Here is a 27,508-nt window from a genome sequence, read left to right as displayed (position 1 = left end):
GTGGCAGTGGGACATAGTGAATGCCATAGCAGAGACAGGGTGGCTGCTAATGGGAAGTGGGCAAAGGAGGGCGCCTGCCTTGGGGGGTCACTGTGTGTGTGGGGGGGGCTAACCTGTGAGAGGGGCACTGAAAGGGGCCTGACCTGGGGGGGGGGGTCGCTGTGGGGAGCACTGAAGGAGGGGCTGACCTGTGGGGGGGCACTGAAAGGGACCTGGCCTGGGGGTTGGGCGTTACTGAAGGGGGGGGGCACCGAAAGGAGCCTGCCTGGTGGGTCTCTCTGGGGGGCGGGGCTGAAAGGAGCGGGGCGGGCCCAGCTCAGGTTCTGGGAGGAAGACGGCGATCCCCTGAGCGGCCTGCCAGCCTCGGGCACTGTTGGAACGTACCATTTCTTGGGGGGGGAGGGGAGAACACAGAAGCCCAAAGACGGCAGGGCTCCTCCCTAAGTCAAGCAGCTGGTTAGCTCGCGGGGAGTCACAGCGAAGCGGGTTACGAGGCTGATGGACTTCATCTTTGCAGGGTTAAGGCTTTAACGTTTCTTCCTGCTCTCCCCCCCCCGCTCTCCCAAAGTGGTTCGTTCCGTTGCCTTAGCGGCTCCTACAACAACGGGCGCGGGGCGCGGGACGCGGCTCGGGGAGGTAGGTGGGGGAGTCGGTTGCTGCCGCCCGTTGGTGGCAGTTGAACCCCTGTCTCGGTGGGGTGGCGCCATTAGCGCAATGGCTGGGGGATTGCTGAGGTGCCGGCCTGCCCCTTTCTGGCGGGGTGCCCGAACTTAGTGCAGCCCCTGACCCTCATGCCTCACCCGCTAGCTGAAGGGGTCTTTGGGGCCCACACTGTCTGGGGCAGACACGATTTTGAGGGGCTGAGCCCCTCTGCCTCCTCCGGTCCTGCAGTGGGGGGCGAGCCCTGTCCCCAAAACCGATGTCGTGACCTGTCATGTCCTGGTGCGCTTGCATTACCTCCAGGGGTGCGCTATGCCCCTGTGTTCTGGGGTGGCTGTGATTTGGGGGGGGGGAGTTCTCCCTGCTTTGCCAAAAGGGACGAGTCCCTGCCCCCAAATCACGGTCACAAGCCCTGCAATGTCACGGTGTGTTGTGACTGGACAGCCGTGCCCGGTTGCGACATGTCGTGTCCTGATGCCCTCCTGTTATGGGGTGCGCTATGCCCCTGTGTTCTGGGGCTGTCGTGATTTTAATGGGGCGAGCAGTTCTCCCTGCTTTGGCAAAGGGAACGCGTGCCCTCCCCCAAATCACTGTCACGAGATTTGCAAAGTCGTGACGTGTTGTGTCCTGCCACCATTGCGTTATGTCACAGGGTGCGCTACGCTCCTATGGTCCAGGGCTGTCATGATTTTAATGGGGCAATTAGCTCCCCCTACCCTGCCAAAAGGGATAAGGTCCTTCACCAAAATCATGCTCACAGGCTGCAGCTGTGAAACATAATGAGGCACCGCACTACAGCATGATAGTGTTATGACGTGAGGATGGTATGTCAGGTTGCGGTATGGTAATGTCATGCTTGGATGCAGGATTATTGCACTCGCAATAGTTGCACTGCATGTTGTGTCCCACCATTTCACAGTGGTATTTTAATGTGACATGTTGTATGGTGACAGTTTGGCTCAATCTCATTAGATATTTGCAACACCATGGTGGCATTTTGACACAGCATGATGGATACAACTGTATTGTGTCATGTTATGCACGACACTGTTGTGATATGCTGTAATATATTTGATCCAATGTCACGTGTCAAGTGGGCATTTTGACGCAGTGTGATGTTGTGATGCAAAATAGCTATTCTGCCATATGATGAAACGTTTGATGTTACGTGCCTTTCACTGCCCATGTATTTATTATTTTATTTAAAGAATTATCCGCCAATATAGATTATGCATAAAACAGACCAAAAACGTTAGTACAAAAACATATCACAATAAATTTTGACCCAATTCAATCAGTTATGTTGCCACATTTCAAGAGAAATTAGACTTAATTCTTGACAATGTGAAGTTTTGTCAGAATGTATTCATATTGCCTCCCAATACAATGACCTTTTGATACATTGTTGTGTTATGTTGTATAGTATGGTATTGTAATGCTTTGCTGTACTGTTTTGACATCATGTTATTATCTGATGACCTTCTCATGTACTGTGATGCTCAAAACTAGGTTGTAGCTTCAGTCTCTTTTGCCTCAGCTGATACTTCATGGAAAACTGGAAAATGGTCTATTTAGAACCAATTTTATTTCTGTATCACACAAGTTCTGTATATATATATATATATATATATATTTTTACTCATGAGGACAATAGGATCCCAGTTTAATGTTGCAGGAAAACACGTTCTTTGTTAAGCTTTGTAACACTTCATCCCCCTCTGTCAAGTGCTCTGGGGTACTCAGATGAAGCACACCGCATTATTATTAATTATTTTATTATTTTTATTATTAATTATTATTATTATTTTATTTGCTCCTGTTGCTCATCTGAAGGTTAAAATCAAAATGTATTTATGGTATCATAGTTCATGCAGCGGTGACTGATGCCACAAATAGTGAGGTTTATGGGACAAATTCTCCAATGGTGTGAGGAATACAGCCCTGTGAGTTCAAGGTGGAGTTAAAGCTGCAGAAATTTTTGAGCTGTTGAATAACCAAAAGACCTTTTCTTGCAAGTGATCTTAATAACAGAGAGAATGCAAGAAAGAAGAAAATACAGCCCATGGCAACAGAATGGTTTCTACGTAGAATGTTTTTTCAAAGTTTTCTATGAAGTGACAGTGACTCTTTAAACCTTCTGTACAAATACGATCATTTTTTGTGCATTATTCCCCTCCATGCAATGGTATAAAAATAGGTCATGCTAATTTTTTATAGTAAAGTGCTGATGCTGTTTTTAATCCTTATCCATGTTATTATTGTACTTATGGTGTATGTTAGGTATCTCTTTGAAATCATTTCTTGTTGCTGCTCAGTTAGGACCTGATCCAATGCCCATTAAAGTTAATGGGAGACTTTCCATTGGTTTTAATAGGTTTTGGATCAGACCCTCCAATTATCCTTCATTGCCACATGTAGCATAGTCTCCCATCTGGAAAGCACAAGTTTCTCTTTTCACAGAGGGTGAAATTTTCCCAGCATCATTTGGTTTGGGCCATGGAAACTCCAGTACTTTCATTATGTGAGAAGGTGGGGTGTTGTGAGTCACAGCTCAGGGAGGAACTCCTACACCATCCGTAGCTCAGTGGTTTTAACATTGGCCTGCTAAACCCAGGGTTGTAAGTTCAATCCTTGAGGGGGCCATTTAGGGATCTGGGGCAAAAATTGGGGATTGGTCCTGCTTTGAGCAGGGGTTGGACTAGATGATCTCTTGAGGTCCCTTCCAACCCTGATATTCTGTGATCAGGTAGTCACACCAGCCACTGCTGCCTCCACATGATAGAGGTGGGCTCTTCACAGTCCATTGTAGAGGGATAGGGACATGATGTAGAATCCACAAAAGGACTGAGGCACTGCAGTGCTGTGTGTCATGGTGCCTAATTGTTAGGCACCTAGAAAATCACAGGAACCATACTGTGATCCACAAGGCTGAGTTAGGCTCCTAGGTTCCTTATATGATGAATGAGGTGAGATAGGTGCTGGGAAACGAAGTCCACAAAAGCCAGCAGACTAGGCAGCTCTCTGCCTAACCTAGCTAATGGGAGATGCTGATTTGCTAAGCCCTGCCCCTGCCTTAGTAATGCCCCTAGGCATTACTCTGCTAGTGATGCATGAATGGGAACCCCTCTCTTGGCTCTGGCACCTATGTAGTTTCTTGAGGAAAAGAGAGAGGTGCCTGCCTCGCTCCACACAAAACATCCAGAGGAGGAGGAGCTGGTGTTGCTACTGCCCACCTTATAACTTTTAGCTCAGTTGTTAGAGCATTGCTCTGGGATGTGGGAGATACAGGTTCAATTACCCCTTCTTCCCCCAGCAGCGAGGGAGGAAGGGTTTCGCACCTCTCAGAAGAGTGCTCTAACCACTCAACTATGGGCTATTCTGATGTGAGGATCCCTGTGTCTCTCCTGTTGAAGCTCTTCCACTGTGGATAAAGAGTGATTAGAGGAGGGACTTGACCCAGGGTTTGCTGCCCACCATTTGGGTGCCCCAACTGCTGGACTATAAAGTCTTTCCCAATCTCTCTCTCTCGCTCTGTGTCCAGCCTAGTTATTCTTTATTTATTTATCTAAGCGGAAGAGTTTAAACAAGAGAGAATGATATTAGATTAACCCATAGCTCCATGGTTAGAGCAGTCTCCTGAGAAGTGGGAGATCCCTGTTCAAATTATTTCACCTTCTCTGCCAGGGAGGGGAGAATTGAATCTGGGTATCCAACATCTCAGGTGAATGATCTAACTACTGGGCTAAAAGTTATAAGGTGGGCACCATGACCACCTCTTCTTCCTCCTTGAATGTAGAGTGAGAGAGCAGTGTGTATGTCCAGGTGCCAGGTGAGTGAGTTTGGTGGAAGTTTTGGGGATTGCAGTGAGGGATGCATGAACCTAAATCTGCATTTAGGCACCTAAGTAGCTTGGTGGATTCCACCCATAGTCTCTGGCTGATGATTATATGGACCCAGAGGCTGCATGCCCAGCTGAAGGAGCAACCAGGGAAAGTTCCATTCCCCCACTCACTACCCCAGCATAGTTTCCCAGCACAAAGCCTGTTTAATAAGTCCTTGCCTACACACTAACTTCTACCACCTTAACAAAAGGCATGCTTAAAACCAGTTTGTTTAAACCAGTACAAAACCCTTATTTGGGTTTAACACTGTCTTATATTGATTTAGCTCAAATTGATTTGAGTCCCAATCCTGCAAAGACTTAGGCACATACAGTTGAATTCAATGGGGCTACTTATGTGCATAAAATTAAGCACATAAGTCTTTGTGTGAATAGTCTTAATGATGTACCATCTGGTAATAACTCCAAGTGAATGCCACAAGGTATTTACTGAATGTGGGTAAATTTTATCAACATTGGGGAAGTATTTTCTGGTAACAGTGAGAGAACTGCATCAGAAACAAAGGTTATGAGGAAGTGACTCAAGCTGAGCCTACTCTATACTGGTAAAGTGTCATGAAGGTGGAAGGGTTATTTTTGTCTTTGTATCAGAACCAGTGGGATAGGACTGTAATATTTATATGGATCCAGGGAAATTATAAATTGTTCTGACAACATGCTAACCACATGCCAAAACCTGTTGCAGCTGCTTTATATCTGTGAATAAATATGTCACACACAGCAAATTCTGTATGTACATTATTAAAATGTCACACATGTGGTATCTGTGTGACTAAACAGATCATATTCAGCACTTACAGTGTCTCAGCTATTGTAGCTCCTTGACTAAACAAGTCACACTTGGCAGGGTTGGTTTGTTTGTTTGTTTGTCATTGCATATGTAATAGTATTTTAGCTGAATAAGGGTAGGTCTACATAGCCCATGGCAGCGAGTCTCCCTCAGGCTCACTGCGCTCATGCTACCGCACTAAAAAGCTGTGTAGACAGAGCTTTGAAGCTGCACCTCTGGCTGGAGCTCAGTCTCTGAAGCCTGGGGAGGGAGGTGGGCTTCAGAGCACAAGCTCCTGCCTGAGACGCAACATCTACACAGCTACTTTTAGGACTGTAGAGCAAGCCCAAGTCTGTCGACCCAGGTTGTGAGGCTCGCTGCTGCAGGCTATGTAGACATACCCTAAGAGGACTAGATTGAACAAGGCTGCAGACCTTTTGGCTCTAGTACTATAGAGGTAGCATTGAGGCTTTTTCAAGTTACTTACTAGCACTAAGGGGTCAAATCCTTCTCAATGTATATGTATGCCTAAGTGCTTTTTGCTGGATTGGGGCCAGAGTGTTCAGCACCTTGATAGATTTAAGCCATTGTTTAGTTTGGTATTTGTTTACATTATATATATTTCACTGTGAGTTGTTCACCCTGACATTTTTATTGAATTTGAGGGCTGTTGTGTTGGGGTAAAATTTTCAAGAGCTCCTAAGTCCTATTTTCAAATATGACAAGCATTTAGGGTCAGATTTTTAAAGGTATTTAGGCACCTAACAATGCAGTTAGGCCTCAAGTAAGATTTTCAATGGGAGTTAGGCACCTAATCACTTTCTGTGCTTTCAAAATTCCCACTAGGCACTTCTATGCATCTTTAGATGTTTAAGTATCTTTATAATTCTGACCCTACGTGCTTGAGTCACTTTTGAAAATGGGAACTTTTACTCTTGGTTCCCTCTTCACCTCCATTTTGCTTCCTAAGGTTCAGTCACATGCATGATCATAACTGGGAGTCTGACCCTCTTTCCCGCTTTCTTTAATATTTAATTCATAGAGAAATTCAGTCAGCAAATAACATTTCTTATACTGTGCAAACAGACTTTGCCCTCTCTGTGAAACAATGGGCCAGATTTGTTCTGTTTAAAAATCCACAACAATTGTGCTGTTGAATGTTAATTGTTTGTTATTTTCAGTTGCTAATATGCTGTATCCAAACAGTAATGAAATATCTGATATTTTTGAAAAAAAATTTACACAGAGTGCTATAATAGAAATGATAAAATAATAATAGACATACTTTTTACTGATGCCACTAATTAGACTGTTTTCTCTACTGGTTATGTAGTAATTCAAACACAAATTGTACTAAATCTGATGGACCCGATTCTTCTCCCATTGACACAGGTTTTAATTCTGATGGAATTGCTCCCTGGCTTACATTGGTGAGAGCGCATTCAGAATGAGGCTGGCTAAGTCTCAGATCCACAAAAGCAGGGAAATTTACAATTAAAGATTAAGTAACCAGTGTGTGGTATCTAGATGGCGCACTAGATTCAAACTAGTTTGTACATTTTAGGATACAATTCCTGTATATAAAAGGAGTTGGGTAAAATGACCTAATTGTTCTTTTTCAACTCTAGGCCCTGATTCTCAAGTGATGTAAATTGGCATAGCTCCATTGAAGACAATGGAGCTACCCCAATGTACACCACCTGAGTTAATGGCTCCTAGTTTTTATCATAACATTAAGAATCTGATTCTTGCAATACTTGTGGACTGAAACCTCTCACTGACTTATAGGATGTTTTGGGTTCACAAAGACTGTAACACTGAACCTTAATTGTGCATCCTATAGACCAGGGGTGTCCAACCTGAGCCTGAGAAGGAGCCAGAATTTACCAATGTACATTTCCAAAGAGCCACAGTAATATGTAAGCAGCTCCCCATCTGCTACCCCTCTCCATCCCCTAGCGCCTCCTGCTCACCGACAGCCCCACCAATCAGTGCCTCTCCCTCCCTTCCCATGCCTCCCACCCGCCGTAATCAGCTGTTTTGCAGTGTGCAGGAGGCTCTGGTGGGGAGTGGGGAGGAGCGAGGGCATGGCAGGCTCCGGGGAAGGGGCAGGAGCTTTGAGGGAAAGGGTGGAGTGGTGGCAGGACCTGGGGCAGAGCAGGGGGTTGAGCAGTGAGCACCCCACAGCACACTGGAAAGTTAGCATCTGTAGCTCCAGCCTTGGAGTCAGCGCCTATACAAGGAGCCGCATGTTAACCTCTGAAGAGCCGCACACGGCTCCAGAGCCACAGGTTGGCCACCTCTGCTATAGACATTAGGTACTGGACACATGATAGATGCATGCACTATGAATATCCCTGCTTTTATTTCTATTCACACCCATATACTTCTTTGGGAACTGGATTTGGCCCCTATAATACCTAAATGATGTTTTTGTTAGGTACATTTCCATGTTTTTTAAACTGATTTATCTTCATACATTTTTTGTACATAATTTTGTTAAATGAAGCAAACCTATGCTAAAAATCTGTTTTCTTGTCAATTGTCATAAATAGCTTGCTGAGTGAAATTATATTTTTGAATATTAATAAAAATGAATTAATATAGAACACCTGACATTTCTCACAAAACTAGCAATCACTGGGTTAAAATGTGACTGGAAGCACTATGTCATTGTTGACCTTATTATGGTAGGAAAATACGCTGGAAATGGCCTAGTTTTCTCTTTAAGAGATCCATTAAAATCCAGACTCAAAATGTGCAGCTAGTAATTAAATGTTAAATTGTAGCCAATTATTTCACATATATGAAATATCTGCTTGATCAAATGTGATTAGTTCATCTCAAAATATAGTCAGCATTTGTGTGTGGAGTGGGAATATTCATACACCAATTATTTCCTCTGGTAGCTGAATTCTATTAAAAGAATTGCCAGTATGGAAGATACTGAGTTCTTTGATATTTGTGAAAAGGAACAGACAGCTGCTACACCATTTTTGGAACAAGAAAAAGATGACAACAACAGTGTAACAGATCAGTTCTGGAATGTGGCGAACCAACCGAAAGGTAAAGGTGAAATATTTTGCTAATTTACAAATGCTGACATATTAATGTACCTACTCATTTGGCTCTTTGAGACAGTACAATACAGTACAGTCCACACAATAGATTTGGAGTCAAACTGAGAGCTTAGTTATATTGGTATAAATCCAGAGTAATTCCATTGACTCCAATGAGGTTACTGCAGATTTATATCAGTGTACCTAATTATAATCTACTCTTTCACTGTTTATCCCCAGTACCTCTACTTCTCAAATCAAACAGTTGCTCACAGAGATACTGACCGCACTAATCAGGGTTTGACTGTGTAGTTCCTTAGTATTACACAAGGACAGCATACAAATATTTTACTGGATGCAACCTTCTTTTCTATTTTCGTGCCCTATTACCAATTATTACTCAGAGTGCAGTGCTGGTACTGACCTTAAAATGAAAAATTTCTTAGGCAAGCATTTTATTTTTTCATCATCATCCTGGTACATGGAGACTACATAAATATTTAGTGAGAAATCATTCTATTATTGTTGCAGCAAGCTAGAAGAATGAAAAATATATAAATGCATGCAGTGTAGAATAGGTTAGTGTTTGTTGACAGCATTTTATTATACTGCCTGCCAAAACCTATCAATGATCCATAAATCCTGAATTCCATTTGGCTAATACAAACTTTCTTCTTATAGCACTTACATTTGATCGTCAATGACAGTTCTGTAATGAAGGTGGAGAGCATTTGTCTGTTTTATTTCCCAGGTGTAAAATTGCTTTTATGTGTATTTTGTGACGAGAAGTTTTTGATTATACACAGCAATAAAGCTTTTAAGATGTCATCTCCGTGCTGCTTGTCATGTTTTGACTTGGCAGGAAATGTACATTTTAATGTCCAAAGTATCTTTATTAAACTGTTGTTTTTCTTTAATTTTTGTTAGGACACAAGACTGGAGAAGAGTCAGAGGAAGATGATAAAATCAAAAGCAAGGATGCTTCTGAAGGAGTTGGAGAGGACTTTGATTCTAGTGGGTGAGTAATTTGTATACTCAGTCATCAACTATGCTGGTAATTTCTTATATGGTTTTAATTTGCTTTTTGTGGGAGAAGATTTATTTATCGGGACTTCAAGAATACACTGGATTTCTTTATAGGAAGTAAGAATTGTAGGCCTTTCTGACAAAGCTGTTCTAGTAATGGAAAGCAGCAAGGCATAGACAATAATGGTAAGATGCAGACAAATTTTGGGCCATATTTATCACATGGAATTTATTGGGATCTGCAAATAAGTGAGACTTTTGTTTGTGTAAGAACACCAGGCTCGGGTCACATGTTGTTGAACAGATAGGCATCAATATAATTGTACTAATGCTACTTTGGGTCTGCAAATAGGCGGTACAGCAGATTATTATACTACTAAAATCTCAGTAGACCACAGTTAAAAAATCTAACACAGGTCACATGTGAAAATGAGTCTGGTGGTTTAAACATGGTCCAATGGAGGTGCTGCTTCATTTTGATCAAAGCACTCTTAGGCCCGGTTTGACAAGATTGTTAATCTCTTCCCAGGAGTGAGCTGGCAAGAGGATAGCAGGAGTGATGAAGATCAGGGAATAAGGTCCATTAGCCTGTTTGCATGTGGAAACTTGCATCTCACATATGCTTAGCTATAGGCAGACTTCTACGTTCTCAGTTCCATAGGCACTGAAACTCAAAGTTCATTGAAATAATTAAGAAAAAGAACCACCAAATGTATTGCTCTCTATACACTTCATGGGACCTGAATGATAGTTTATTAAATCAGTGGGACATGAATCACTTAATGTACTGCTTTTAATACATTTTAAGGAAGTCTGAAATGTCCCCTTGATGGCTTTGAATTACTGTCCAAGGATCTAGAATTTTACAGGCTCAGGACAAAATTTTAAATTTGGGGGCCTAAAAGTGCCTAAATAAATGGCTTGATTTTTCAGAATTGCTGAACACACACAGCTCCCACTGAAGTCAACTGGAGCTACGTATGCTCAGTATCTTTGAATATCAGGTCACTTATTTAGTTCCCTAAATATGGATTTGTGCGCCTGACATCAGCTTCCCACGTTTGAAGTTCAGCTCTGGTTTACATCTGCATAACAAGGATTTTAGTGCTGATTTTGTTCATTTTTTGTTTGTTTTGTTTTTTATGCTCACTGTACATTCATATTCCTGATGGAAACTTAATTTTAAAAACTGAAGGAAAAAGAGTGTAAGTGTGTGTTCGTATACCCCAAATAACTATTTAAACGCCTCAACGTTGTCACAGTGGTTAATCATTTGTCACAGTGGAAATCTTTTTTTTTTTTTCCAATCTAAAGGGAAAGCCAGGAGTGCCACATGAACAATGGTAATAACAATAATAATAAGACCATAAAGTATGCAGACAGAGTTCGGATATTAAACCTGCGCAGAAATCTCAACCAGCTTGACAACATAGCCAAAGAAAAGGCTCTTACCATTGCAAAAGCAAGGTTAGTGTGTAGCCATGGGGTTCAGCTGTCACACAAGCATAGATAAACCACAGTTTTTGTTTTGTCCTCCAAAATCAAATTCCAGGATATCATTCCTGATGTAGCTATTGTTTATCATAGTTTGTATTATTGTTTGGTGAAAGCTATATTTATCCCAGCAAAAGATATATTGCAAACAAGAATGGAGGCTGCAAGGGCACTGTAGGATGCAAATATAGGTTCTGTTTTCCTTAGGTTCTGTAAAACCTTGAAAGCAGTAACTCTATTGATGTAAATGCAGTTGTACCCACTTACCCCAGGGTTGTCATGGAAAAAAATCTAATTATATTTGGATTTATACATTCTCCGGTAGAATCTGCAATCAAAACATTGCACCATTGTGCTTGTGTGAGAGAACCAGAAAGTGAATTTGAATATAATCCAGGATGAATATTACTAGTCTCTTTCCATTGTCCAAACTGAGAGACAAGTAAATTGAACATTAAAAATTCATTTTCAGTTCATAACTTGTAACACAGGTGAGGAAGCTTTTTTTTCTTTTCTTTTTAAAGGACTGTTAATCTAACAGTGTCCCTTTTTTGTGAAGATAAATGCATGTTACAGACTCAGTTGTCATTCTCAATTTTTATTCCTCCATACTAAATCATATAAATAGTTCAAAAGAGACACTTGTTGATTTTACATATCAGGAATAAGAAATGGCAGCAATATGAGTTTAAACTCAGTAACTCCCATGCTATAAATCCATACTATAAATCCATTGTGTGATACTCAGGACATTAGTTGAATATACTAGCCATTGCTGCTATCTGTGCCAAATCCTGCCTTGATTTAAATCTCTATTAAAATAAACTGGAATTGCTGAGGAAATGGCAGAAAAAAATAGCCTCCTGTAAGATCCTCAGCTTGTTTAAGCTGTCATAGCACCACTGATGTGAGTGGAATTGTGACAATTTACATCATCTGAAGATTGTCCCTTAAGTTTAATGTCAAAAACAGATGTACATTGGCAATGCTCTTTGAGGCCTATATATTAAATAACATTAATTCCTCCCTTTAAACGGATAAGGCTAAAAAAGAGTGCTGGACTCATATGAGTTAAACAGGATACAAACAAACAGTGATGAGTATTAATAAAATGAGGATTTCAATACTAGCGACTAGGAACAGATGCTTCTCTAAGTTACTTCTAAGCAACCCCACTGACCCAACTGGCTGTTGGGAACATCAAGTAGATAATTCAGAGTTTGGTGGTCTAGCTAAACCTCTAAAATCAGGACTGCATTTTGCCCTCATATTTCATGAACTACATATTTTCAGGATTTCATTTAATATTCAAAACCACTAATGTGTTGCTATTGTCTTTGGGACTAAGCTGCCATGATTCTTTTAAACAAGCTCCCTGAGTTTACGATCACTTAGGGATTTTTAAACAGAATTAATCCTAATTGATAATAAGCACTAAAAATCCCTTTTTCTGAAATGGAACAAGACTTAATTGTTTGAGAAATTGCTTTTTCATATTGAAAATATTTTCCTATTGCTTTATGTTTCATTAGCAATCATGTACAGTCAAATGTGGCCAGCTCATACTGTGTATGCACAATGTGTAAAGCAACAAAAGGAATGAGAAAAAAAGCCAAGTTAATCACAAAAGCTATATTAGAGCTGCCAAGAAAAATGTCATCTGCAAGTTATATAGTGAGTTAGGAGTGTTTGGCACTGGGAATTCATGCCTAGGGACCAATAAATGATCAACAGAGATGATGAAAACTCAAAGAAGGAACCATTATTTCAGCTGTTCTGTTGTCTATTCTGATTGTTAATTCCTCCATTCTGCCCCTCAGGACTACATAGTTTAAATATCACGTTAATTTTTTTTTAAGTGAATGAAAACTGAGTTACTCTTAAAAACTAAGAAATTGCAAAATAAAGCAGGTGGCATGCTTTTTGGCAGTGCAAACAGGGCCGACCTTACAGATGGGTGATGTGGGCAAGCACCCAGGGCGCCGTGGTCAGGGAGATGCCATGGTCAAGAAGTGTGACAGGCCTGAGGTGTGAGGCCATAGAAGGGAGCTTGGAGCAATGGGGTGGGGGGAGGCAGCGAGGCCCAGGGATAATGGGGGATGGGGAGCGTGGGCAAGCAGCGAGAGCCAGGGCGTATGGGTGGGGAGCTAAGGGAAGAATTGGAGGCCTGTGGTGATTGGGGGATGGATGAAGGGTCAGGGGAGGCAGCGGGGGCCAGCGGTGCCAAAATACAAGTTCGCCCAGGGTGTTACCTGCACAAAATTCTCTATTACTCGCATACTCTACGGGCACCCACCTTTACCCAGTTCCTAGGGCTCAAGGTGGGGCTCCCTCTTAATTTAGGCACCCACCCTTACCCCATTCCTAGGGCTCAGGGTGTAACCTTATGCTCTAGTGCACCCACCTTTACCCTTTCATGGGCTCAAGGCGTAACCCTCTTAATTTAAGCGCCCACCCTTACCCTTCCATGGGCTCAGGGTTACACTGTGCAGGTTTGTGGGGTCTTTTACCAGTGAAAGAGCCTTACACAGTAATATCCTTAACCTCCTATTTAACAATGATTACCAAAAAAGAACGCACATGTTAAGCATACAATGCTCACCCCTCCCAATAAGGCAGATGAACTTTTTTTGATGGCCAGTCAATATCAGGTCATCTGGGGTCACTCCAGCTTCTGCTCTGTATGGTGTGGTTGGCAGGGTGTTGAGGTCTGGCAGCTCTGGTCTTGGGGCTGTCCTGGAGTGGGTTCCAAAGAACTTCCTTTTGAACCCCAGTTTATATAGTGAAACTTGAGTCTTGCTTAGCTGTACCTTAACCAATCATTTTACTAAATTATTACTAAACAATTTTCTAACTAATCCTAACATATTGTAAAATAATTCTTCAACTAATCACACCCCACCATCTTAATTGATTTACCCCTAGAAAAATTAATTATTTTAATTAATAACAGAAACAATCAAAGAACCAGACAGAGACCATACAGATAAACAATAGAGAAGTGGAGACCATAAAGGCAAAACAATAAAGAATTAGGGATTTTACAACTACAACTTGTTGATAAGTGCTTTCTTGCCAAACAGAATGCCAGCAAACAAAGTTTTCTTTAACCGTCTTAAGATTTGTTTCCTTATCTGGTGGTGATGGGTACTGTTAGGACAGGATCGCCTTCTTAACAGCCTGATATTACATTTTTTTAATCTAATTTAGATGAAATGTGAGGATGTGACTTTCTGCTTTTTGGTTAATGGCTGCTGGTCTTCTAATATGGCTGCAGACAAAGGCCTTAGGCCTTACAATTTGGCTACAGGAAAAGGCCTTATCCTTACGAGAGCACCATTTTCCCTAAGACTGGCCCTGAGTGTAATGCCAGTACAATGCAACCTTAGAGTTGAAAGACCTTGCAAAAGAAAACTTGACTCTTTGGCCTGGATCTGCAAAGGTACATAGGTGTTGCAGTGCTCAGTCACTATAAGTGATTCTCAGTCTCTTTCTCTGGCCCAGTTAACATTTTATTAAAGTGGAATGGCTTCAACAAGAGAGACTGAGAGCAACCCATATCAGAATATCCCATAGTCCTGTGGTTAGGGACTTACTGAGAGGTGGTGAACCCCTGTTCAACTCCTCCTCCTCAGGCAGACAGGGGAAATTGAACAGGAGTCTCCCACATCAGTACCCTAAGCACTGGGCTGTGTTATAAGGTGGGCTGCCTCTACTTCCTGGTGTTTTGTGTGGAGTTAGGCAGCCTCTGAGCACACTAATGGACTGGGTCCTGCAAGCAAGATAGGTGGAGGAGCTCCTCTCTTCCCTTGGTTTGTTGATCACACTGAGGCTCAGGCATGAGATAGGTGAGTGGACACCCAGAATGAGGCAGCAGTACTCATGCTCAGAGGCAGAAATTTAGGCACCTAGGGGACTTTTACTGCAAAAATTTAGGTGCTGAGAGGGTTTAGGTGGCAGTCAAGCAAGGGTTTTGCAGATTGCATACAGTTGGGACTTGGCACCTAAAACTGGGTTTTGGACATCTAAGTCACTTTGTGGATCTCGCCCTTTGTTTCTGGACTACTGGCCATATGTTTCCCTGGAGTTGAACGCTGCAGCATGCTGGCAATTTTAGCAGAACTTTCAAATGCTCAAGTAATAGTTATTATTAATTATTATGAGTATTACTGTAGCAATTAGGAGCCCTAGTCATGGATAAGGACTCTATTGTGCCAGGTGCTGTACAAACACAGAACAAAACAGACAGTCCCTGCCCCAAAGAACTTACAATTTACGTATAAAACAAGAGACAACAGATGAATGCAGGTAGATGAGGGAGTACAAGGAATGAGATAGTATTGAACAGCATTATAAGCAGTGGTCTTAGCACATCAGAAGCCTAATCATTGCCAAACTTTTGTAGGAATCATGGCAAAAGAGAATTTTAAGGAGGGATTTGAAGGAAGATAATGCATTATTTTTGTGGATATGTATGGGGAGCACACCCGAAACATGAGGGGCAGCATGAGAAACAATACAGATGTGCTTGTTTGAAAATTTAACAAGGGGTGTTGGAGGCTGGCATTGTTAGCCGATCGTAGCCGAGGATCAACATCTCAATAGTGAATCAGAGATAATAGGTGCGGTGGAGATAGGCCATGAAGAGCCTTGAAGTGAATACAGGCAGCTTATGTTTGATGCAACACAGAAGGGGAAGATGGTAGAAGGAGGCAAAGAGCAGGGTGACATGGTCAAAGCAACAGTCTAGAACAGCGGTTCTCAACCAGGGTTCTGGGTCCCCTGGGGGGCTGTGAACAGATTTCAGGGGGTCTGCCAAAATAAATCAGAGAGCAGGGCCAGCATTAGGCTCACTGGGGCCCAGGGCAGAAAGCCGAACCCCAAGCCCTGCTGCCCGGGGCTGAAACCAAAGCCTGAGCAACTTAACTTCACAGGGCCCCCTGTGGTGTGGGGCCCTGGGCAATTGCTCTACTTGCTACCCCCTAATGCTGGCCCTGGCTATTAAGCTACTGAAAAACAGCTGTTGTGGCACAGGTGGGCCATGGAATTTTTATAGCACGTTGCGGGAGGGGGGGTTTAGAAAGAAAAAGGTTGAGAACCCTTGGTCTAGAAGATGATTTTTGCCGCAGCATTCTGAATAGATCTGACTGGGGCAACTTTGCATTTGTCAAGTCCAGAGAGAAGGATTTTGCAGTAATCAAGATGCACAATGATGAGAGCTTGGCCAAGATTTTTAGGTGTGTGGATGGATAGGAAAGACTGTATCTTAGTGATTTTATGTACAAAGAATCTGCAGCATTTAGACGTAATCTGGATGTGAGGACCTAGACAGAGGTCTGATTCAAAAATGACGTCCAAGTTACAGGCCTGAGTGACGAGCAGAAACCCAAAGCCTCTGACATGGTACGATGCCAGAACTAATTACAACTAAAAAAGATACTGTGCAGAAGATCTGCAGAATTCAAAAAATGGAACTGTTGTGAGTGGCAGGAATAAAATACAAGCCAGTGGAAAAGATTGTGTTATCCTTTTCTGGAAATCTCAGCAGCACACAGCGGGAAAGGTGTGCTCATCCACAACTGCCCAGTCTCCTCCTTTCTCATAGCAGACCTTGTACCCATGGAGTGCACTCCAAGGGGTTTCAGAAGAGAGGGAGATGAAACTTTGGCAGCGGTTGATATTTCCTTTCACATGGGACAGGGAGAGCCATGCATGGAGGATCCAATTCACCCATGGATCAGGAGTGAGGAACAATCCCACCTGGGGATTTGACTCAATAATTATCGTATTTCAAGTGACTATTCCAAATTATTAGGAAAAAAGAAGTTATTATTTTCAGATTCTGTAACGTTATGATGAAATGTACATAAATTATAATAAGGTAATGAGGAAATTTCGGTTCTAAGTATCATTGATGAACTATTGCTATGTAACTGAGAGGAGAAAGTTTTAAAAGAATTGTTTCTGTGAATTTATAAACGGTGCTCTTGAATAGTGAGATGTTGTAACTTAGTATTAGGGTTTTCTGCTTTTATTTTCTGTTATATTTCAGGGAACTTTTTTGGAAAATAAATATAAATCTGCAAAGCTCAATATTTCTAGACATTTCCTGCCGTTTAGTCATTATCCTCCCAATGTGTGCACTCAAGATGTCAACTCGTGTCCTTCCCAATTGTGCAATCATCTTGGAGTGGCAGGAAGTTGATGGCTGGGAGTAAAGAGGCCAACAGCTGTTTGCAACATTTTTTCATCATAAATAAAAACTAATAATTATCACTGCATCTTCCTTGAAAAGTGGCTTTTATTGGTAAATATCCATGCAATTTTTAAACGGGAAGTGCCATTTATAACTGTACTTGAAGCTCAACTGCATATGACCTACTTTACAGTGACATGCTGTGAAAGATTTCCCTTGTCAATTGCTATTATTTTGCAGAGCTAGGATAACAATCCTTGTACTTCATTATCAAACATAATTCTATTAATAGTTACAAATATTTGGGTGACTGGGTAGCTTAGATTTATAAAGCCATATGGAGTCTTAACTTTGGGTCACTGGTTCAAAAGTGACCAAAAGACAACCTTCTGATGACTATTTGGTAGCCTAAACGGGTGTGTCTAGTTCCTAGTGGGCTTCTTTCTGTCTACTCATCAACTAAAATCACTATCATAACTGCAGTGGATTAGACGCCCTTTATTGGCAGTCTTAGCACAATGGGGCCAAAGACTAAACTGGCCAGACACACTGAATTTCCTACTTACTGCTCAAGAAGGTCCCTCCAGAATTTAAGGCGGATTGCCATGGTGTCATATGGAACCTGCACTGTTTCTTTTTGTGCTATACTTGAATAAATAAAAGACTTGTGCTGTCAATATAACAATTTATGAGTCTGTTCCAAAGCCCATAGAAATCAAAGGAAAGAATTTCATTGATCTCCATGGACCCTGGATCAGGCCCCATATCTGGAGCATAACATCACTTACCTTTAATTACATAGGTAGTTTCACTGAAGTCAGTGGGACTACTTGTGTACTAAAAGTTAAGTATTCACCTTAAATGTTTCATTGCATGATGGCCAAAAAGTATAAAAAACAAATTACAAGTATGCTGGAGGAGGCTACATTTTAAAAATACTCTTTATTTATCATCATTGCTAGATGCTACTAGAGCTCTGAATGAAACCAGAATTAATTAAGAGGTTATATTTTTTTCTAAATTCCTGGTACAAATACTTTAAAGTTAACAAGTGCCTCTAAAGAAACTCTTGATAGGATCCAGCTATGATCCTGAGGAGCAGAAATGCTTCAAGAGAAGGAATGGGAAACATACCAAATATAAATAAGGATGTTTTGTTTGTTTCAGAGAGGAGCTCAGTGCCTGCCAGCTGCGGATCGAAATGCTAACAAAAGAACGAGAGTGCACAGAGACCAAAATAGAAGAAGAGAAAGAGGCTGGAAATACGTAGGTAGAGGGTATTTCTGGTTGTCACAGATTATTGACATGCTCGGTGTTTACACGTGGGAAGGGGAAGGTAATGAGATAAACGTTGTGACCTTTTCCCTCTTCTTGTTATTGCTGAAAATGTTTGATAACATTATTAAACATATTCTTGAATCTATCAAATGACACCTAATAGGTCAATGTTTAAAAGTCATTGCCATTATCAGGATAAAAAAACAAGCTGGTTATCTCCATGGGCCATGCCATCTGGTAAGGAGCAGTGCACTGTCATACTGTGCTTGGAGAACCGATCAGATAGGTTAGGTCTCAAGTTGGTGAAGACTAAGTGATACAGTTACTCTCCAGGCAGCTTATTATTCACACCAACAGTACCTTCCACTTGATATACAGAGCAGCAGTGCAGTAGCTTGGGAAAGGCGCATCTGTGCAGCTTCCTGTCCAGAGGTAAGATGCTAGTAGGCAATTGCTGTGGAGCAAGAAGTGAGGATTGGAGGTTAAAGGAATGTCTCATGACAGCAGATATTTATGAGCTAGTCCTTTGCATTTGGACAACACTGACAAAGTGGAATGACCAAATGCAGTATTTTGTAGTAGCTAGAGCAGGGAACTAGGTGTCAGAACTCATGAATTCTTTACTTTGTTTTGTCACTGACTTGTGTGACCTCAAGCAGGTCACTCCGCCTCCATTTATGCATCTATAAAATGGGAGTGATAACTCTTTAGTTATCTGAAATCTGGTCTTGTGAGATCTCATAAGAACGGCCATACTGGGTCAGACCAAAGGTCCATCTAGTCCAGTATCCAGTGGCCAATGCCAGGTGCCCCAGAGGGAATGAACAGAACAGGTAATCAAGTGATCCATTCCCTGTCGATCTCATGGAAAGTTTCTTTCTCTGTAGCACTTCCTATCTGAGGAGCTTAAAGTAATTTACAAACATTAAACACTCTAGGAAACTGTAAAAAGGTGAAGTGTGAGATAAGTTAAATTTTGAATCTAGCACTGTGTCCTGCAAGTACACATTCAGATCCAGACTCTAATCCAAAATTTTCCAAAAATTTAAGTGTGTGGTGTTGTGGGTCAGGATCATATTGCATTATGGTAATATCCTAATATTATATATAGGATTTATTGTTCCAGTGGTAAATATGGTCAAAACATTTGCTTCTGAGTTCTGTGTAATTCTCATGCCCTTTATCCCAAACATTTTTTATTTTAGTAGACAAACATATCTTCTGCTCATCTTTAAAAAATAATAACCCCATCAACTAAAATGCATACCTTTGCTCATGGGATTAATTAAAGTTCACAGTGGCCATCAGATTAGTCATTTTATGAGAGATAATAGTCTCCCAAGGATTTATGGGGACTTATCTTGTGATTCTTATAAGAATCACAGGCATTACTGAGAATACAAACATGCCTCACTTGGAGAATCAACCCATTACAACCTATTGTCATCATTTTATCAGTGATATATCCAATGTACCTGACAGTCTCACTGAAGAATATCATATATACTTTACCAATGAGTTTTTATATATTTGTCTTATACAGATACAGCCTGTGGAGTTTTACAATATAGTCCACATATGCACTAAATTTTTGTTTGGATGTGTAGCCCTTGTAAATTACTAATCCCAGGATACAATGCACTGTCTTAATCAGAGTAACCTTCTCACATCAAGACAGAGCATTGCATGCTGAGACCTGTAGTCCATATGGAGGCACCTTAATATTGAAAGATGAGTTCTAAAAAGAAGGTATATGCAGTTTGTTCATTTTATGCAAGTTTGTCATTGTAGCACTCAGCTGGGCAAAAACCGAGTGCCATTGACACAAGGTCCACAACGAAAATATGATAATCTGACAGATAATTTAATGACATTTGTATACCTTTAACTTTGGTTGACTCTTCCAACTCCCAAGAAAGCCCGTTGATCACGTTCGTCATTTTACATGAGAAAGGACTTTCTCATTTTTAGCCTTACACAGAGGCTGGAATGTATGAAAGGGATTTTCAGCCTGGGATAAATAAAATGTAGATTTAAGAAATGTATGTGCTATAGTACAAATAAAGTCATCTTAACATGTACAGTTAGTCTGGTTTACATTTATCATTCCTTCCACCCACCATTCATTTAATCATCTGGTTAATATAGATCAACTGACATCAGAAGTATGCTATGTCATTTTTAGTTTTGCTATGCTCATGCCTGTTATGACAAGGAACTGGTACTTATATATTCTGTTTCTCAGTGTTGTGTGTTTGTGAAATGCACAAATGCAATATAATACAACAGCAGCTACTGAGCTTCTCTGCTGTGAAGTGGGAGTGAATTTACTGGACCTTTCTAATTTGTTTAAATTGAAAGCAGTGGGTGGTTTGTGTGCTGGTATCCAGTGTATTGTGAACCAGCTTTGCAGCTGCCACTGTGCCCTGTATTCTTCAGGTTAATAAAATGTCTCAATGAATAACAAACTAATAAAGGTAACTTAATTGCTAAAACAGAATGGCTAATGATCAAAAACAAGTGACAAGTGACTAAATGTTTAAGGAAAATGAATTCTTGTGTAGTAGACACTATTCTGTAATATATAGTTTGAGTGTGATTGAATTTCAGATTCTTTGGGCAAGTAAACATAAGAATTTTTTAAAAGAAAATTATTTTAAAAAATGTAGTTTGATTGTCTGAAGACTCCAGGGAGTGGAGTTTGCAGCGTAATCGGGTGAAATAGCTGAATTAAGACTTTTTCAATCTTTTGCACAGAAATGTACGCTCTCCAATAACAATGTCCTGTTTGATCCCATATGGCTTCTAGAGTTAATTTCCATAGTTCTTCCTCTCAGGAAGTCTTTATGGAGTAGTTTTGAGACACTGTATCCTCATGTAATTTATTGTAGAAGAAATATGCTCAGTATCAGATGCCCTATAATGTAAACAATCATTAAATAAACGCTAAGAAGAGCAACATAACTTTTATACTTATGCCAGGCCAAGGTCTAATCTGTAGATATGCTGCTATGTAGTAGTTCGGATAGCAACTATCACAATGGTCCATTATAGATATTTGCTGCTTAATAATGGAGTAGGAAGATATACCAAATTCCTGGCTTAAAGACTTAAATAACATGATATTTTAACAGTTGTTAAAATATGAATTATCATTAATTTAGCATTATTGGTACCTATGCAGTGATATTTGGACTTAAGTTAATGACAATGTTAAATTATGCTGGAGATGCAAACGAAAAATATGTTTTCTATTTAGTCAGGTTCAAGTTACTATTCAATAAGCCTGAAATAATACAGTACTTTAGGTTATGGCTACAAGTGAGTTTGTGCCATGTACTGCATCTTACAATGCACTGGTTTTGTTTTTAGGTTGTAGGGCTTCTGTGACCAATGGCAGAATTAGTCACTTCACCACTTTGGGCCTCTGTGTCAGGGCCAGGTAGTGGGTGGCCTGTGTGTATGGGTCAGTTACCATGTTGTGGTCAGGAGACGAGCACCAGAGTCAGCGTCAAGCTGGGTCACAATACCAGGAATTCTGGCACTGAGTTACAGGCAGGTGGCAGGGGCAAACTGGGATCAGAAGCTGGAGTCTAGGGTTCACAACAAGTCAAGGTCTGGAACAGACACATGCAAGCAGTCTACATCATTGCTCAGGCAGCTCTCTGTGATGGCTTCCTGGCTTATATATCAGCATGGGCCAATCAGTGGGCTATGGGAGGCCACCACCCAGGTCCAGCTGGGCAGTACATGTTGCAGTGTCTTACTTCACATGGTCCCCCAGCAGAAACATGGCCTCAGCTTCCAGTGATGATATGGAAATGTCAGGAGTCTGAAACAGTAGAACCTCAGAGTTACAAACAACAGAGTTACAAACTGATCAGTCAACCACACACCTCATTTGGAACCAGAAGTACACAATCAGGCAGCAACCCACACACACACACACAGAGCAAATACAGTACAGTACTGTGTTAAATGTAAACTACTAAAAAAATAAAGGGAAAGTAGCATTTTTCTTCTGCATAGTAAAGTTTCAAAGCTGTATTAAGTCAATGTTCTGTTGTAAACTTTTGAAGGAACAACCATAACGTTTTGTTTAGAGTTATGAACATTTCAGAGTTAGACGAATAACCTCCATTCCTGAGGTGTTCATAACTCTGAGGTTCTACTGTAGTCCCAGATTCTAGTGCCATATGATTCTTGCATTCAGTTTGCTTATTTTTCAAACCTGGGATAGATACTTATCCAGCACAGCTATATGTACAAATTAAATCCCATGCAAACCCTATCTTGAGGGCTTACACGGGACTTAAGTGATGCACTGGCCTTCTGCGCAGGAGTGTATTTCATCCTTGGAGAAGTAAGGAGGAGCAGTAGCATATATGAATCATTCATTATAAATTACATTCAGATGGACCAGGTTTCAGACCAGCTGAAAATACACATTTGTGTATGGTTCAGGTTTGAAAGTATGAGGTTTACATTATATTTCGTTGACACAATTTTAATCAGTGTAAGTAATTGCTGTTAAAACAAGCATGTTAAACACAGGGCGAAGCTATCTTTAAATAGTATCAGTCATTTTTTATGCTTTCTAATAAAATTAAGAATCAGTTGATTTTTGACTTTGACAAAGGTAGTCAAGCTAGTTTTGATACTTAGCTCAGTAAAGCCCATTTTGGGGTGTACGGAGTAAGAAGCAGGATCATTACTCATAGAGGAATGTTCAATATGTGGAATGGGACAGAGATTTCAAAATCCATTTATATATCATGACATTTCTTCAACAGATGATATACCATGAACCTGTCCCACAATTGACTTTTCCAGGATTAGCAAGAGACAGATTGTCAGCAGAAAGTACTCATTTATTCTGCTTATTACCAGCAGTAAGACAATGCATTCAACTAACTGCAACTGTTGGAGTGGCAAAAGGCCTGATTGCAAGCACTGAAGGGAGAAAGATGGAAATGAGGGAGATTTATATTAAGGGTTGTTATTTGGGTCAGTGAATTAAACACTTCTTTTTTCTGTGGAAAGCTTGATAGATTGGAGACTCTGGGACAGATTCTCTGCTGGCATAACTCCATTGAAGTCAAGGGAATTACTCCAGCAGAAAGTTTGGCCCTATGTGGCCTTTTTTCCATCCTGGAAAGTTACCAGTCTCAGTTCTCCTCTGTTACATCAGTGAAACTCAGCTGAAATAACTGCATTTGCACCAATGCAACTAGGAGCAGAATTTATCTACTCTGTATGCCAAAATCTTGGGGGGTACAAGTAAGGTTGTATTATCATTTTAAAAGCAGACAACAATCTTTGTCCTATTTGTTTTCCTAAAATTAACTACATAAGTGGTATTTATCAGCATTAGAAATTACAAATCACTTTAAAATATGGCCGAGTGATGGTAAAATGCTCTCATCTTAATTTTCAATTAACCAGTAGATAGTAGTTTAATGAGATTGTGCCTTTCAGAAGAGAATGGACACTTTAGGAGCCATTATTGAAAGACATTATGTTAATATAAATTAGTGGAATTCTAAAACAAATGTCTCAGCCTTATGGCACCTTAATTATTTCTGGAATTTTTTACTTTGCAAGGTTTTAACATACATTATTTCATTTTTTTCTTTTTAAATGTAACAGTGCTGCTGTATTCCGCCTACAGGCAATGCACAGACGACTGTGTGCTGAACTGGGGAATGAAAAGGACCTTGAGTCAAAAATTGCTTTGATGCTGAAAGAAAATGTGTAAGTTAAAAAGTGAGAAAGAAGTGAGAAAGAATTGAAGGGACTGATCTTCAGCCCAAAGTCCTAAACCAACTTATTGATTAATTCACAGTTTGAAAGGGAGTGAACATAAAGCATGCAAATTTGTAACAGCTGATATTTAAAGCGATTGAAAACTTAGAGGCAGCAAAGCTTGTGAAAAAGTTTAAAGGACATAGTCGTCATTTTCTTTCCGTCCTACACCATTTGCAATACTGTCTTAGAAGCCTGAAAATAACATCTCTCTGTATTCATTATGTAGTTTTTGTGGCGAACATTTTTGTGTGTGTGTGTTCTGAAAGGAGCTGAAATGCAGACAGTTATTTTAGAAACTACTACTCCTTCAGTGTATAGAACAGGTGCCTTTATCAGGCTTAAACAGCATCATCAGAAATGTGAGCACAGCTGTAGGAATTGCAGGCCAAATTCTCTGCTGGTGTAAATAGGTGTAACTCCTCTGTTAGTGACCTTGAGCTGAAGCAGTTTGACCCTTGCAGCGTGAGCAGAAAGACACACATCTGAAAATCAAAGACTTCAGAAACTGACCTTTGATACTGTTCTACTACACCAGCAATATTCCTTTTACATAACAAGTCACCGGAGTTGTGCTCATGTAGATAAACAGAGAATTTGACCTAGGATTTGGTTCATTGCAGTGATAGTGGAAAGAAAAATATTGTCTCTTTGTAGATCCCACAAAATAGCATTTATTGCTTTTTCAAATTTTAATGTTTTGGAGTTCATATTTTAATTTTGTGGTAAAGCTGTAGTGGATTTAATAAAATCTCAGGTAGACATTCTGAAACCTTTATTTGTCATGTTAAAAACAGTTTTGAAGTAGATTTTAATTTTGGGCTAACCTACTAGAGAGCACAACATCAAAGAGTCAATAAAATCAACAGCAATGCTTCCATTCACTTCTGTGGGATCGGGATTTGACTACTGATATTAGGGCTGTTCAGTGAGACTATTGCATCCTAAGCTCTGAAATACAGTGAACTTGTATCTTTTACTTAGTGTCTCTTACCAACTTGTGTGTGTGTTTCCAATAGCAACTTATTGTTAAAGGAATTTTTACTGAGAAAACAAATGTTTAAAAAGTGCTTCACTTTCATAGCATCTCTAGTCAAGTATACAATTAAGTTCAGGGAAATGTCATCACTCTACTTCCATTATAAAGGTACACGAAGTATCTGCACCAGGATAGGGCAGGTAACTGCATCTGATCATCAGTTTGCAAAGAGCTGCTGTTTTCTAGTGTACCAGTGGGCCTTATCTAAGGTATTGTGAATTTTCAAAAGGCATTGTGAGGTTAATCTTGAAGGGACAATGTGACAGTTGTCACCATTATTGATCAGTTGAAAGACAGTCAGTTCTTTGTGTCTTTCAAAATGAAAGATGCCTTATAAAACACTGGCGCATATGGCTGGAGATTTGACAAGAGACTACGCCTCTCTTGGTGACCTTGAGAAGAAGCAGCTTGACCCTCTGGGGCATGTTTGCACTACAGTTGGGATTATTTCTCTCAGTCCAGGTGGACAGCCACATGATAGCTTTGCTTGAGCTAACACACTAAAAATAGCAGTGTGGATGTTGTGGCATGGGTGGCATCACGCGCTAGCTACCTGAGTATGGACCAAGGGGATCAGATAGGCTTGTACACACATGGCTAGCGTGTGCTGCAGCATCCACACTTCTATTTTTAGCATGCTGTCTGTCTACCAAGGGCAAGCTTCCACTGCAGTGAAGCCATACCTTAGAGTCTGAGCAGAAAGAAACACATCTGAAAAGCAAAGACTTCAAAACCAGACCCTGGATATTTTTGCTACCACATTAGCAGTGTTACTTTTGCAGAACAAGCACTCTGCATATTTATGTGAAGGAAGTGTATTCTATTTTTGTCAAGCTCTCCATCCTGCAGATGTCACAGTTTAAACTTGAGTAGAGTCATTCCTTGGTTGTTACATAAAAGTTTTCCTTCAACTTTGTGCTGATGTTGGGGCCACATGGGAAACTGAGTGAATATCTGTCAGATTCAGGATAGTGAGCAAACATTTTGAAAGACACCTGGACACTGAAGGTTAATTTATATGAGTTATAGTCTTTGCTGTCTTTTGGAAAAACCAAATGCTTAATATAGAAGGATCACAGAGTGTGTCTCTGTAAGTTAGGTATTTCATGACTGCAACTTCTCTAACTTGCTCTGACTCACAAGATGTCGAAAGAATCTCTTTCAGAGGTCAGAATTGATTCTTGTTTACAAAAGAAAGTGCTGCCTGTGCGACTGCTCCACCATTTCAAGCACCTGCATGCTCACTCTTTTGACTTGCTCTTCAGCAATCCTTCTTTCTTTTTCAGATGTGAGAAAAACACAAGGGACTTTTCCAAAAATCTCCTAACATCGTCATTCATAGGTTAACTTGGGTTTCTATTTCTCCCCTATTTCCTTAGCATCCACCATGTACTATCCACTGAATGAGTATAATGCCGCTTGCCAAAACATTAATGTCTCCAAATGTTGATTTTATATAAATTGATATATAATATTTTGGAGTAACTTACATGAGTTTCCACATAAAGCAAAGGCTTTTGAGAGTAGCGCTTGACCTCACACATACCCATGCAGTACCCTGCTTTGGAAATGATTTGTGGGCCATATCCTTAGCTGCTGTAAATCAATGTAGCTCTGTTGGTTACAGTAGAACTATGGTGATTTACACCAGCTAGGGATTTACACCAGCTAGGGACATATAGGTCCTTGTCTTATTCTGAAGTAGGAAGAAAGGTGGAGTAAAGTAGACGTTTCTCCCTGTGATCCTTATTAGGAAGATTCTAACTTCTATCCTTTAATGTATTCTTCCTGAATATATTATAATGACATTCCCCAGGGTACAATCTGGACTATTGAACAGCTGTGTCCCCTCAATTTTCCAACCTGGGGTGCTTTCTACACTGCTTCGCTGTTAGAGCAAGCACTCCTGGTCTGCTCTCACACAGCCTCTAGCATGTAAATTCCAGCTATACTGTCTGAGTGCTATGATCAGCCACCCTTGAATTACACTGCAGAGCAACACCAGCAAATTCCCAGTCCCAGACTTCCCCCAGAAATATGCCTCTTATACTGCCCAACCCTCTCCTGGACAACACAAGCTCACTGGTTTAGATAAAACAATAAAACAAGTTTATTAACTACAAAAAGATAGATTTTAAGTGATTACAAGTAAAAATGCTGATTACAAGTATTTAGAAAAGCTGCACGAGCGAAGTCCATGGGGCTGGATGCACTGCATTTGAGGGTGCTAAAGGAGTTGGCGGATGTGATTGTAAAGCCATTGGCCATTATCTTTGAAAAC

General features: G+C 40.7%; 1 protein-coding gene across 11 annotated transcripts in view; it reads left to right on the top strand.

Moving 5' to 3' along the window:
- Positions 1–602: 602 nt before the first annotated feature.
- CFAP74 (cilia and flagella associated protein 74) overlaps positions 603–27,508 on the top strand; it is a 117,698-nt gene continuing 90,792 nt past the window's right edge. For 9 of the 11 annotated variants that reach the window (XR_012155532.1, XR_012155530.1, XR_012155531.1 and 6 more), the window contains exons 1-6: positions 603–636; positions 8,240–8,396; positions 9,317–9,407; positions 10,730–10,882; positions 18,273–18,371; positions 24,033–24,137. Coding sequence is in view for 8 of the 11 variants with exons in the window: in XM_073316517.1 (XP_073172618.1) it covers positions 8,267–8,396; positions 9,317–9,407; positions 10,730–10,882; positions 18,273–18,371; positions 24,033–24,137 (578 nt within the window). In the remaining 3 variants the exon portion in view is untranslated. The remainder of the gene's footprint in view (positions 637–8,239; positions 8,397–9,316; positions 9,408–10,729; positions 10,883–18,272; positions 18,372–24,032; positions 24,138–27,508) is intronic. The other 2 variants (XM_073316515.1, XM_073316518.1) reach the window with 2 other exon arrangements.

The sequence above is a fragment of the Lepidochelys kempii genome, chromosome 18 (assembly GCF_965140265.1).
Source record: "Lepidochelys kempii isolate rLepKem1 chromosome 18, rLepKem1.hap2, whole genome shotgun sequence".
NCBI lineage: Eukaryota > Metazoa > Chordata > Testudines > Cheloniidae > Lepidochelys > Lepidochelys kempii.
The sequence above is the reverse complement of the archived record's forward strand: the minus strand, read 5'-3'. Positions and strand labels throughout refer to the sequence as shown.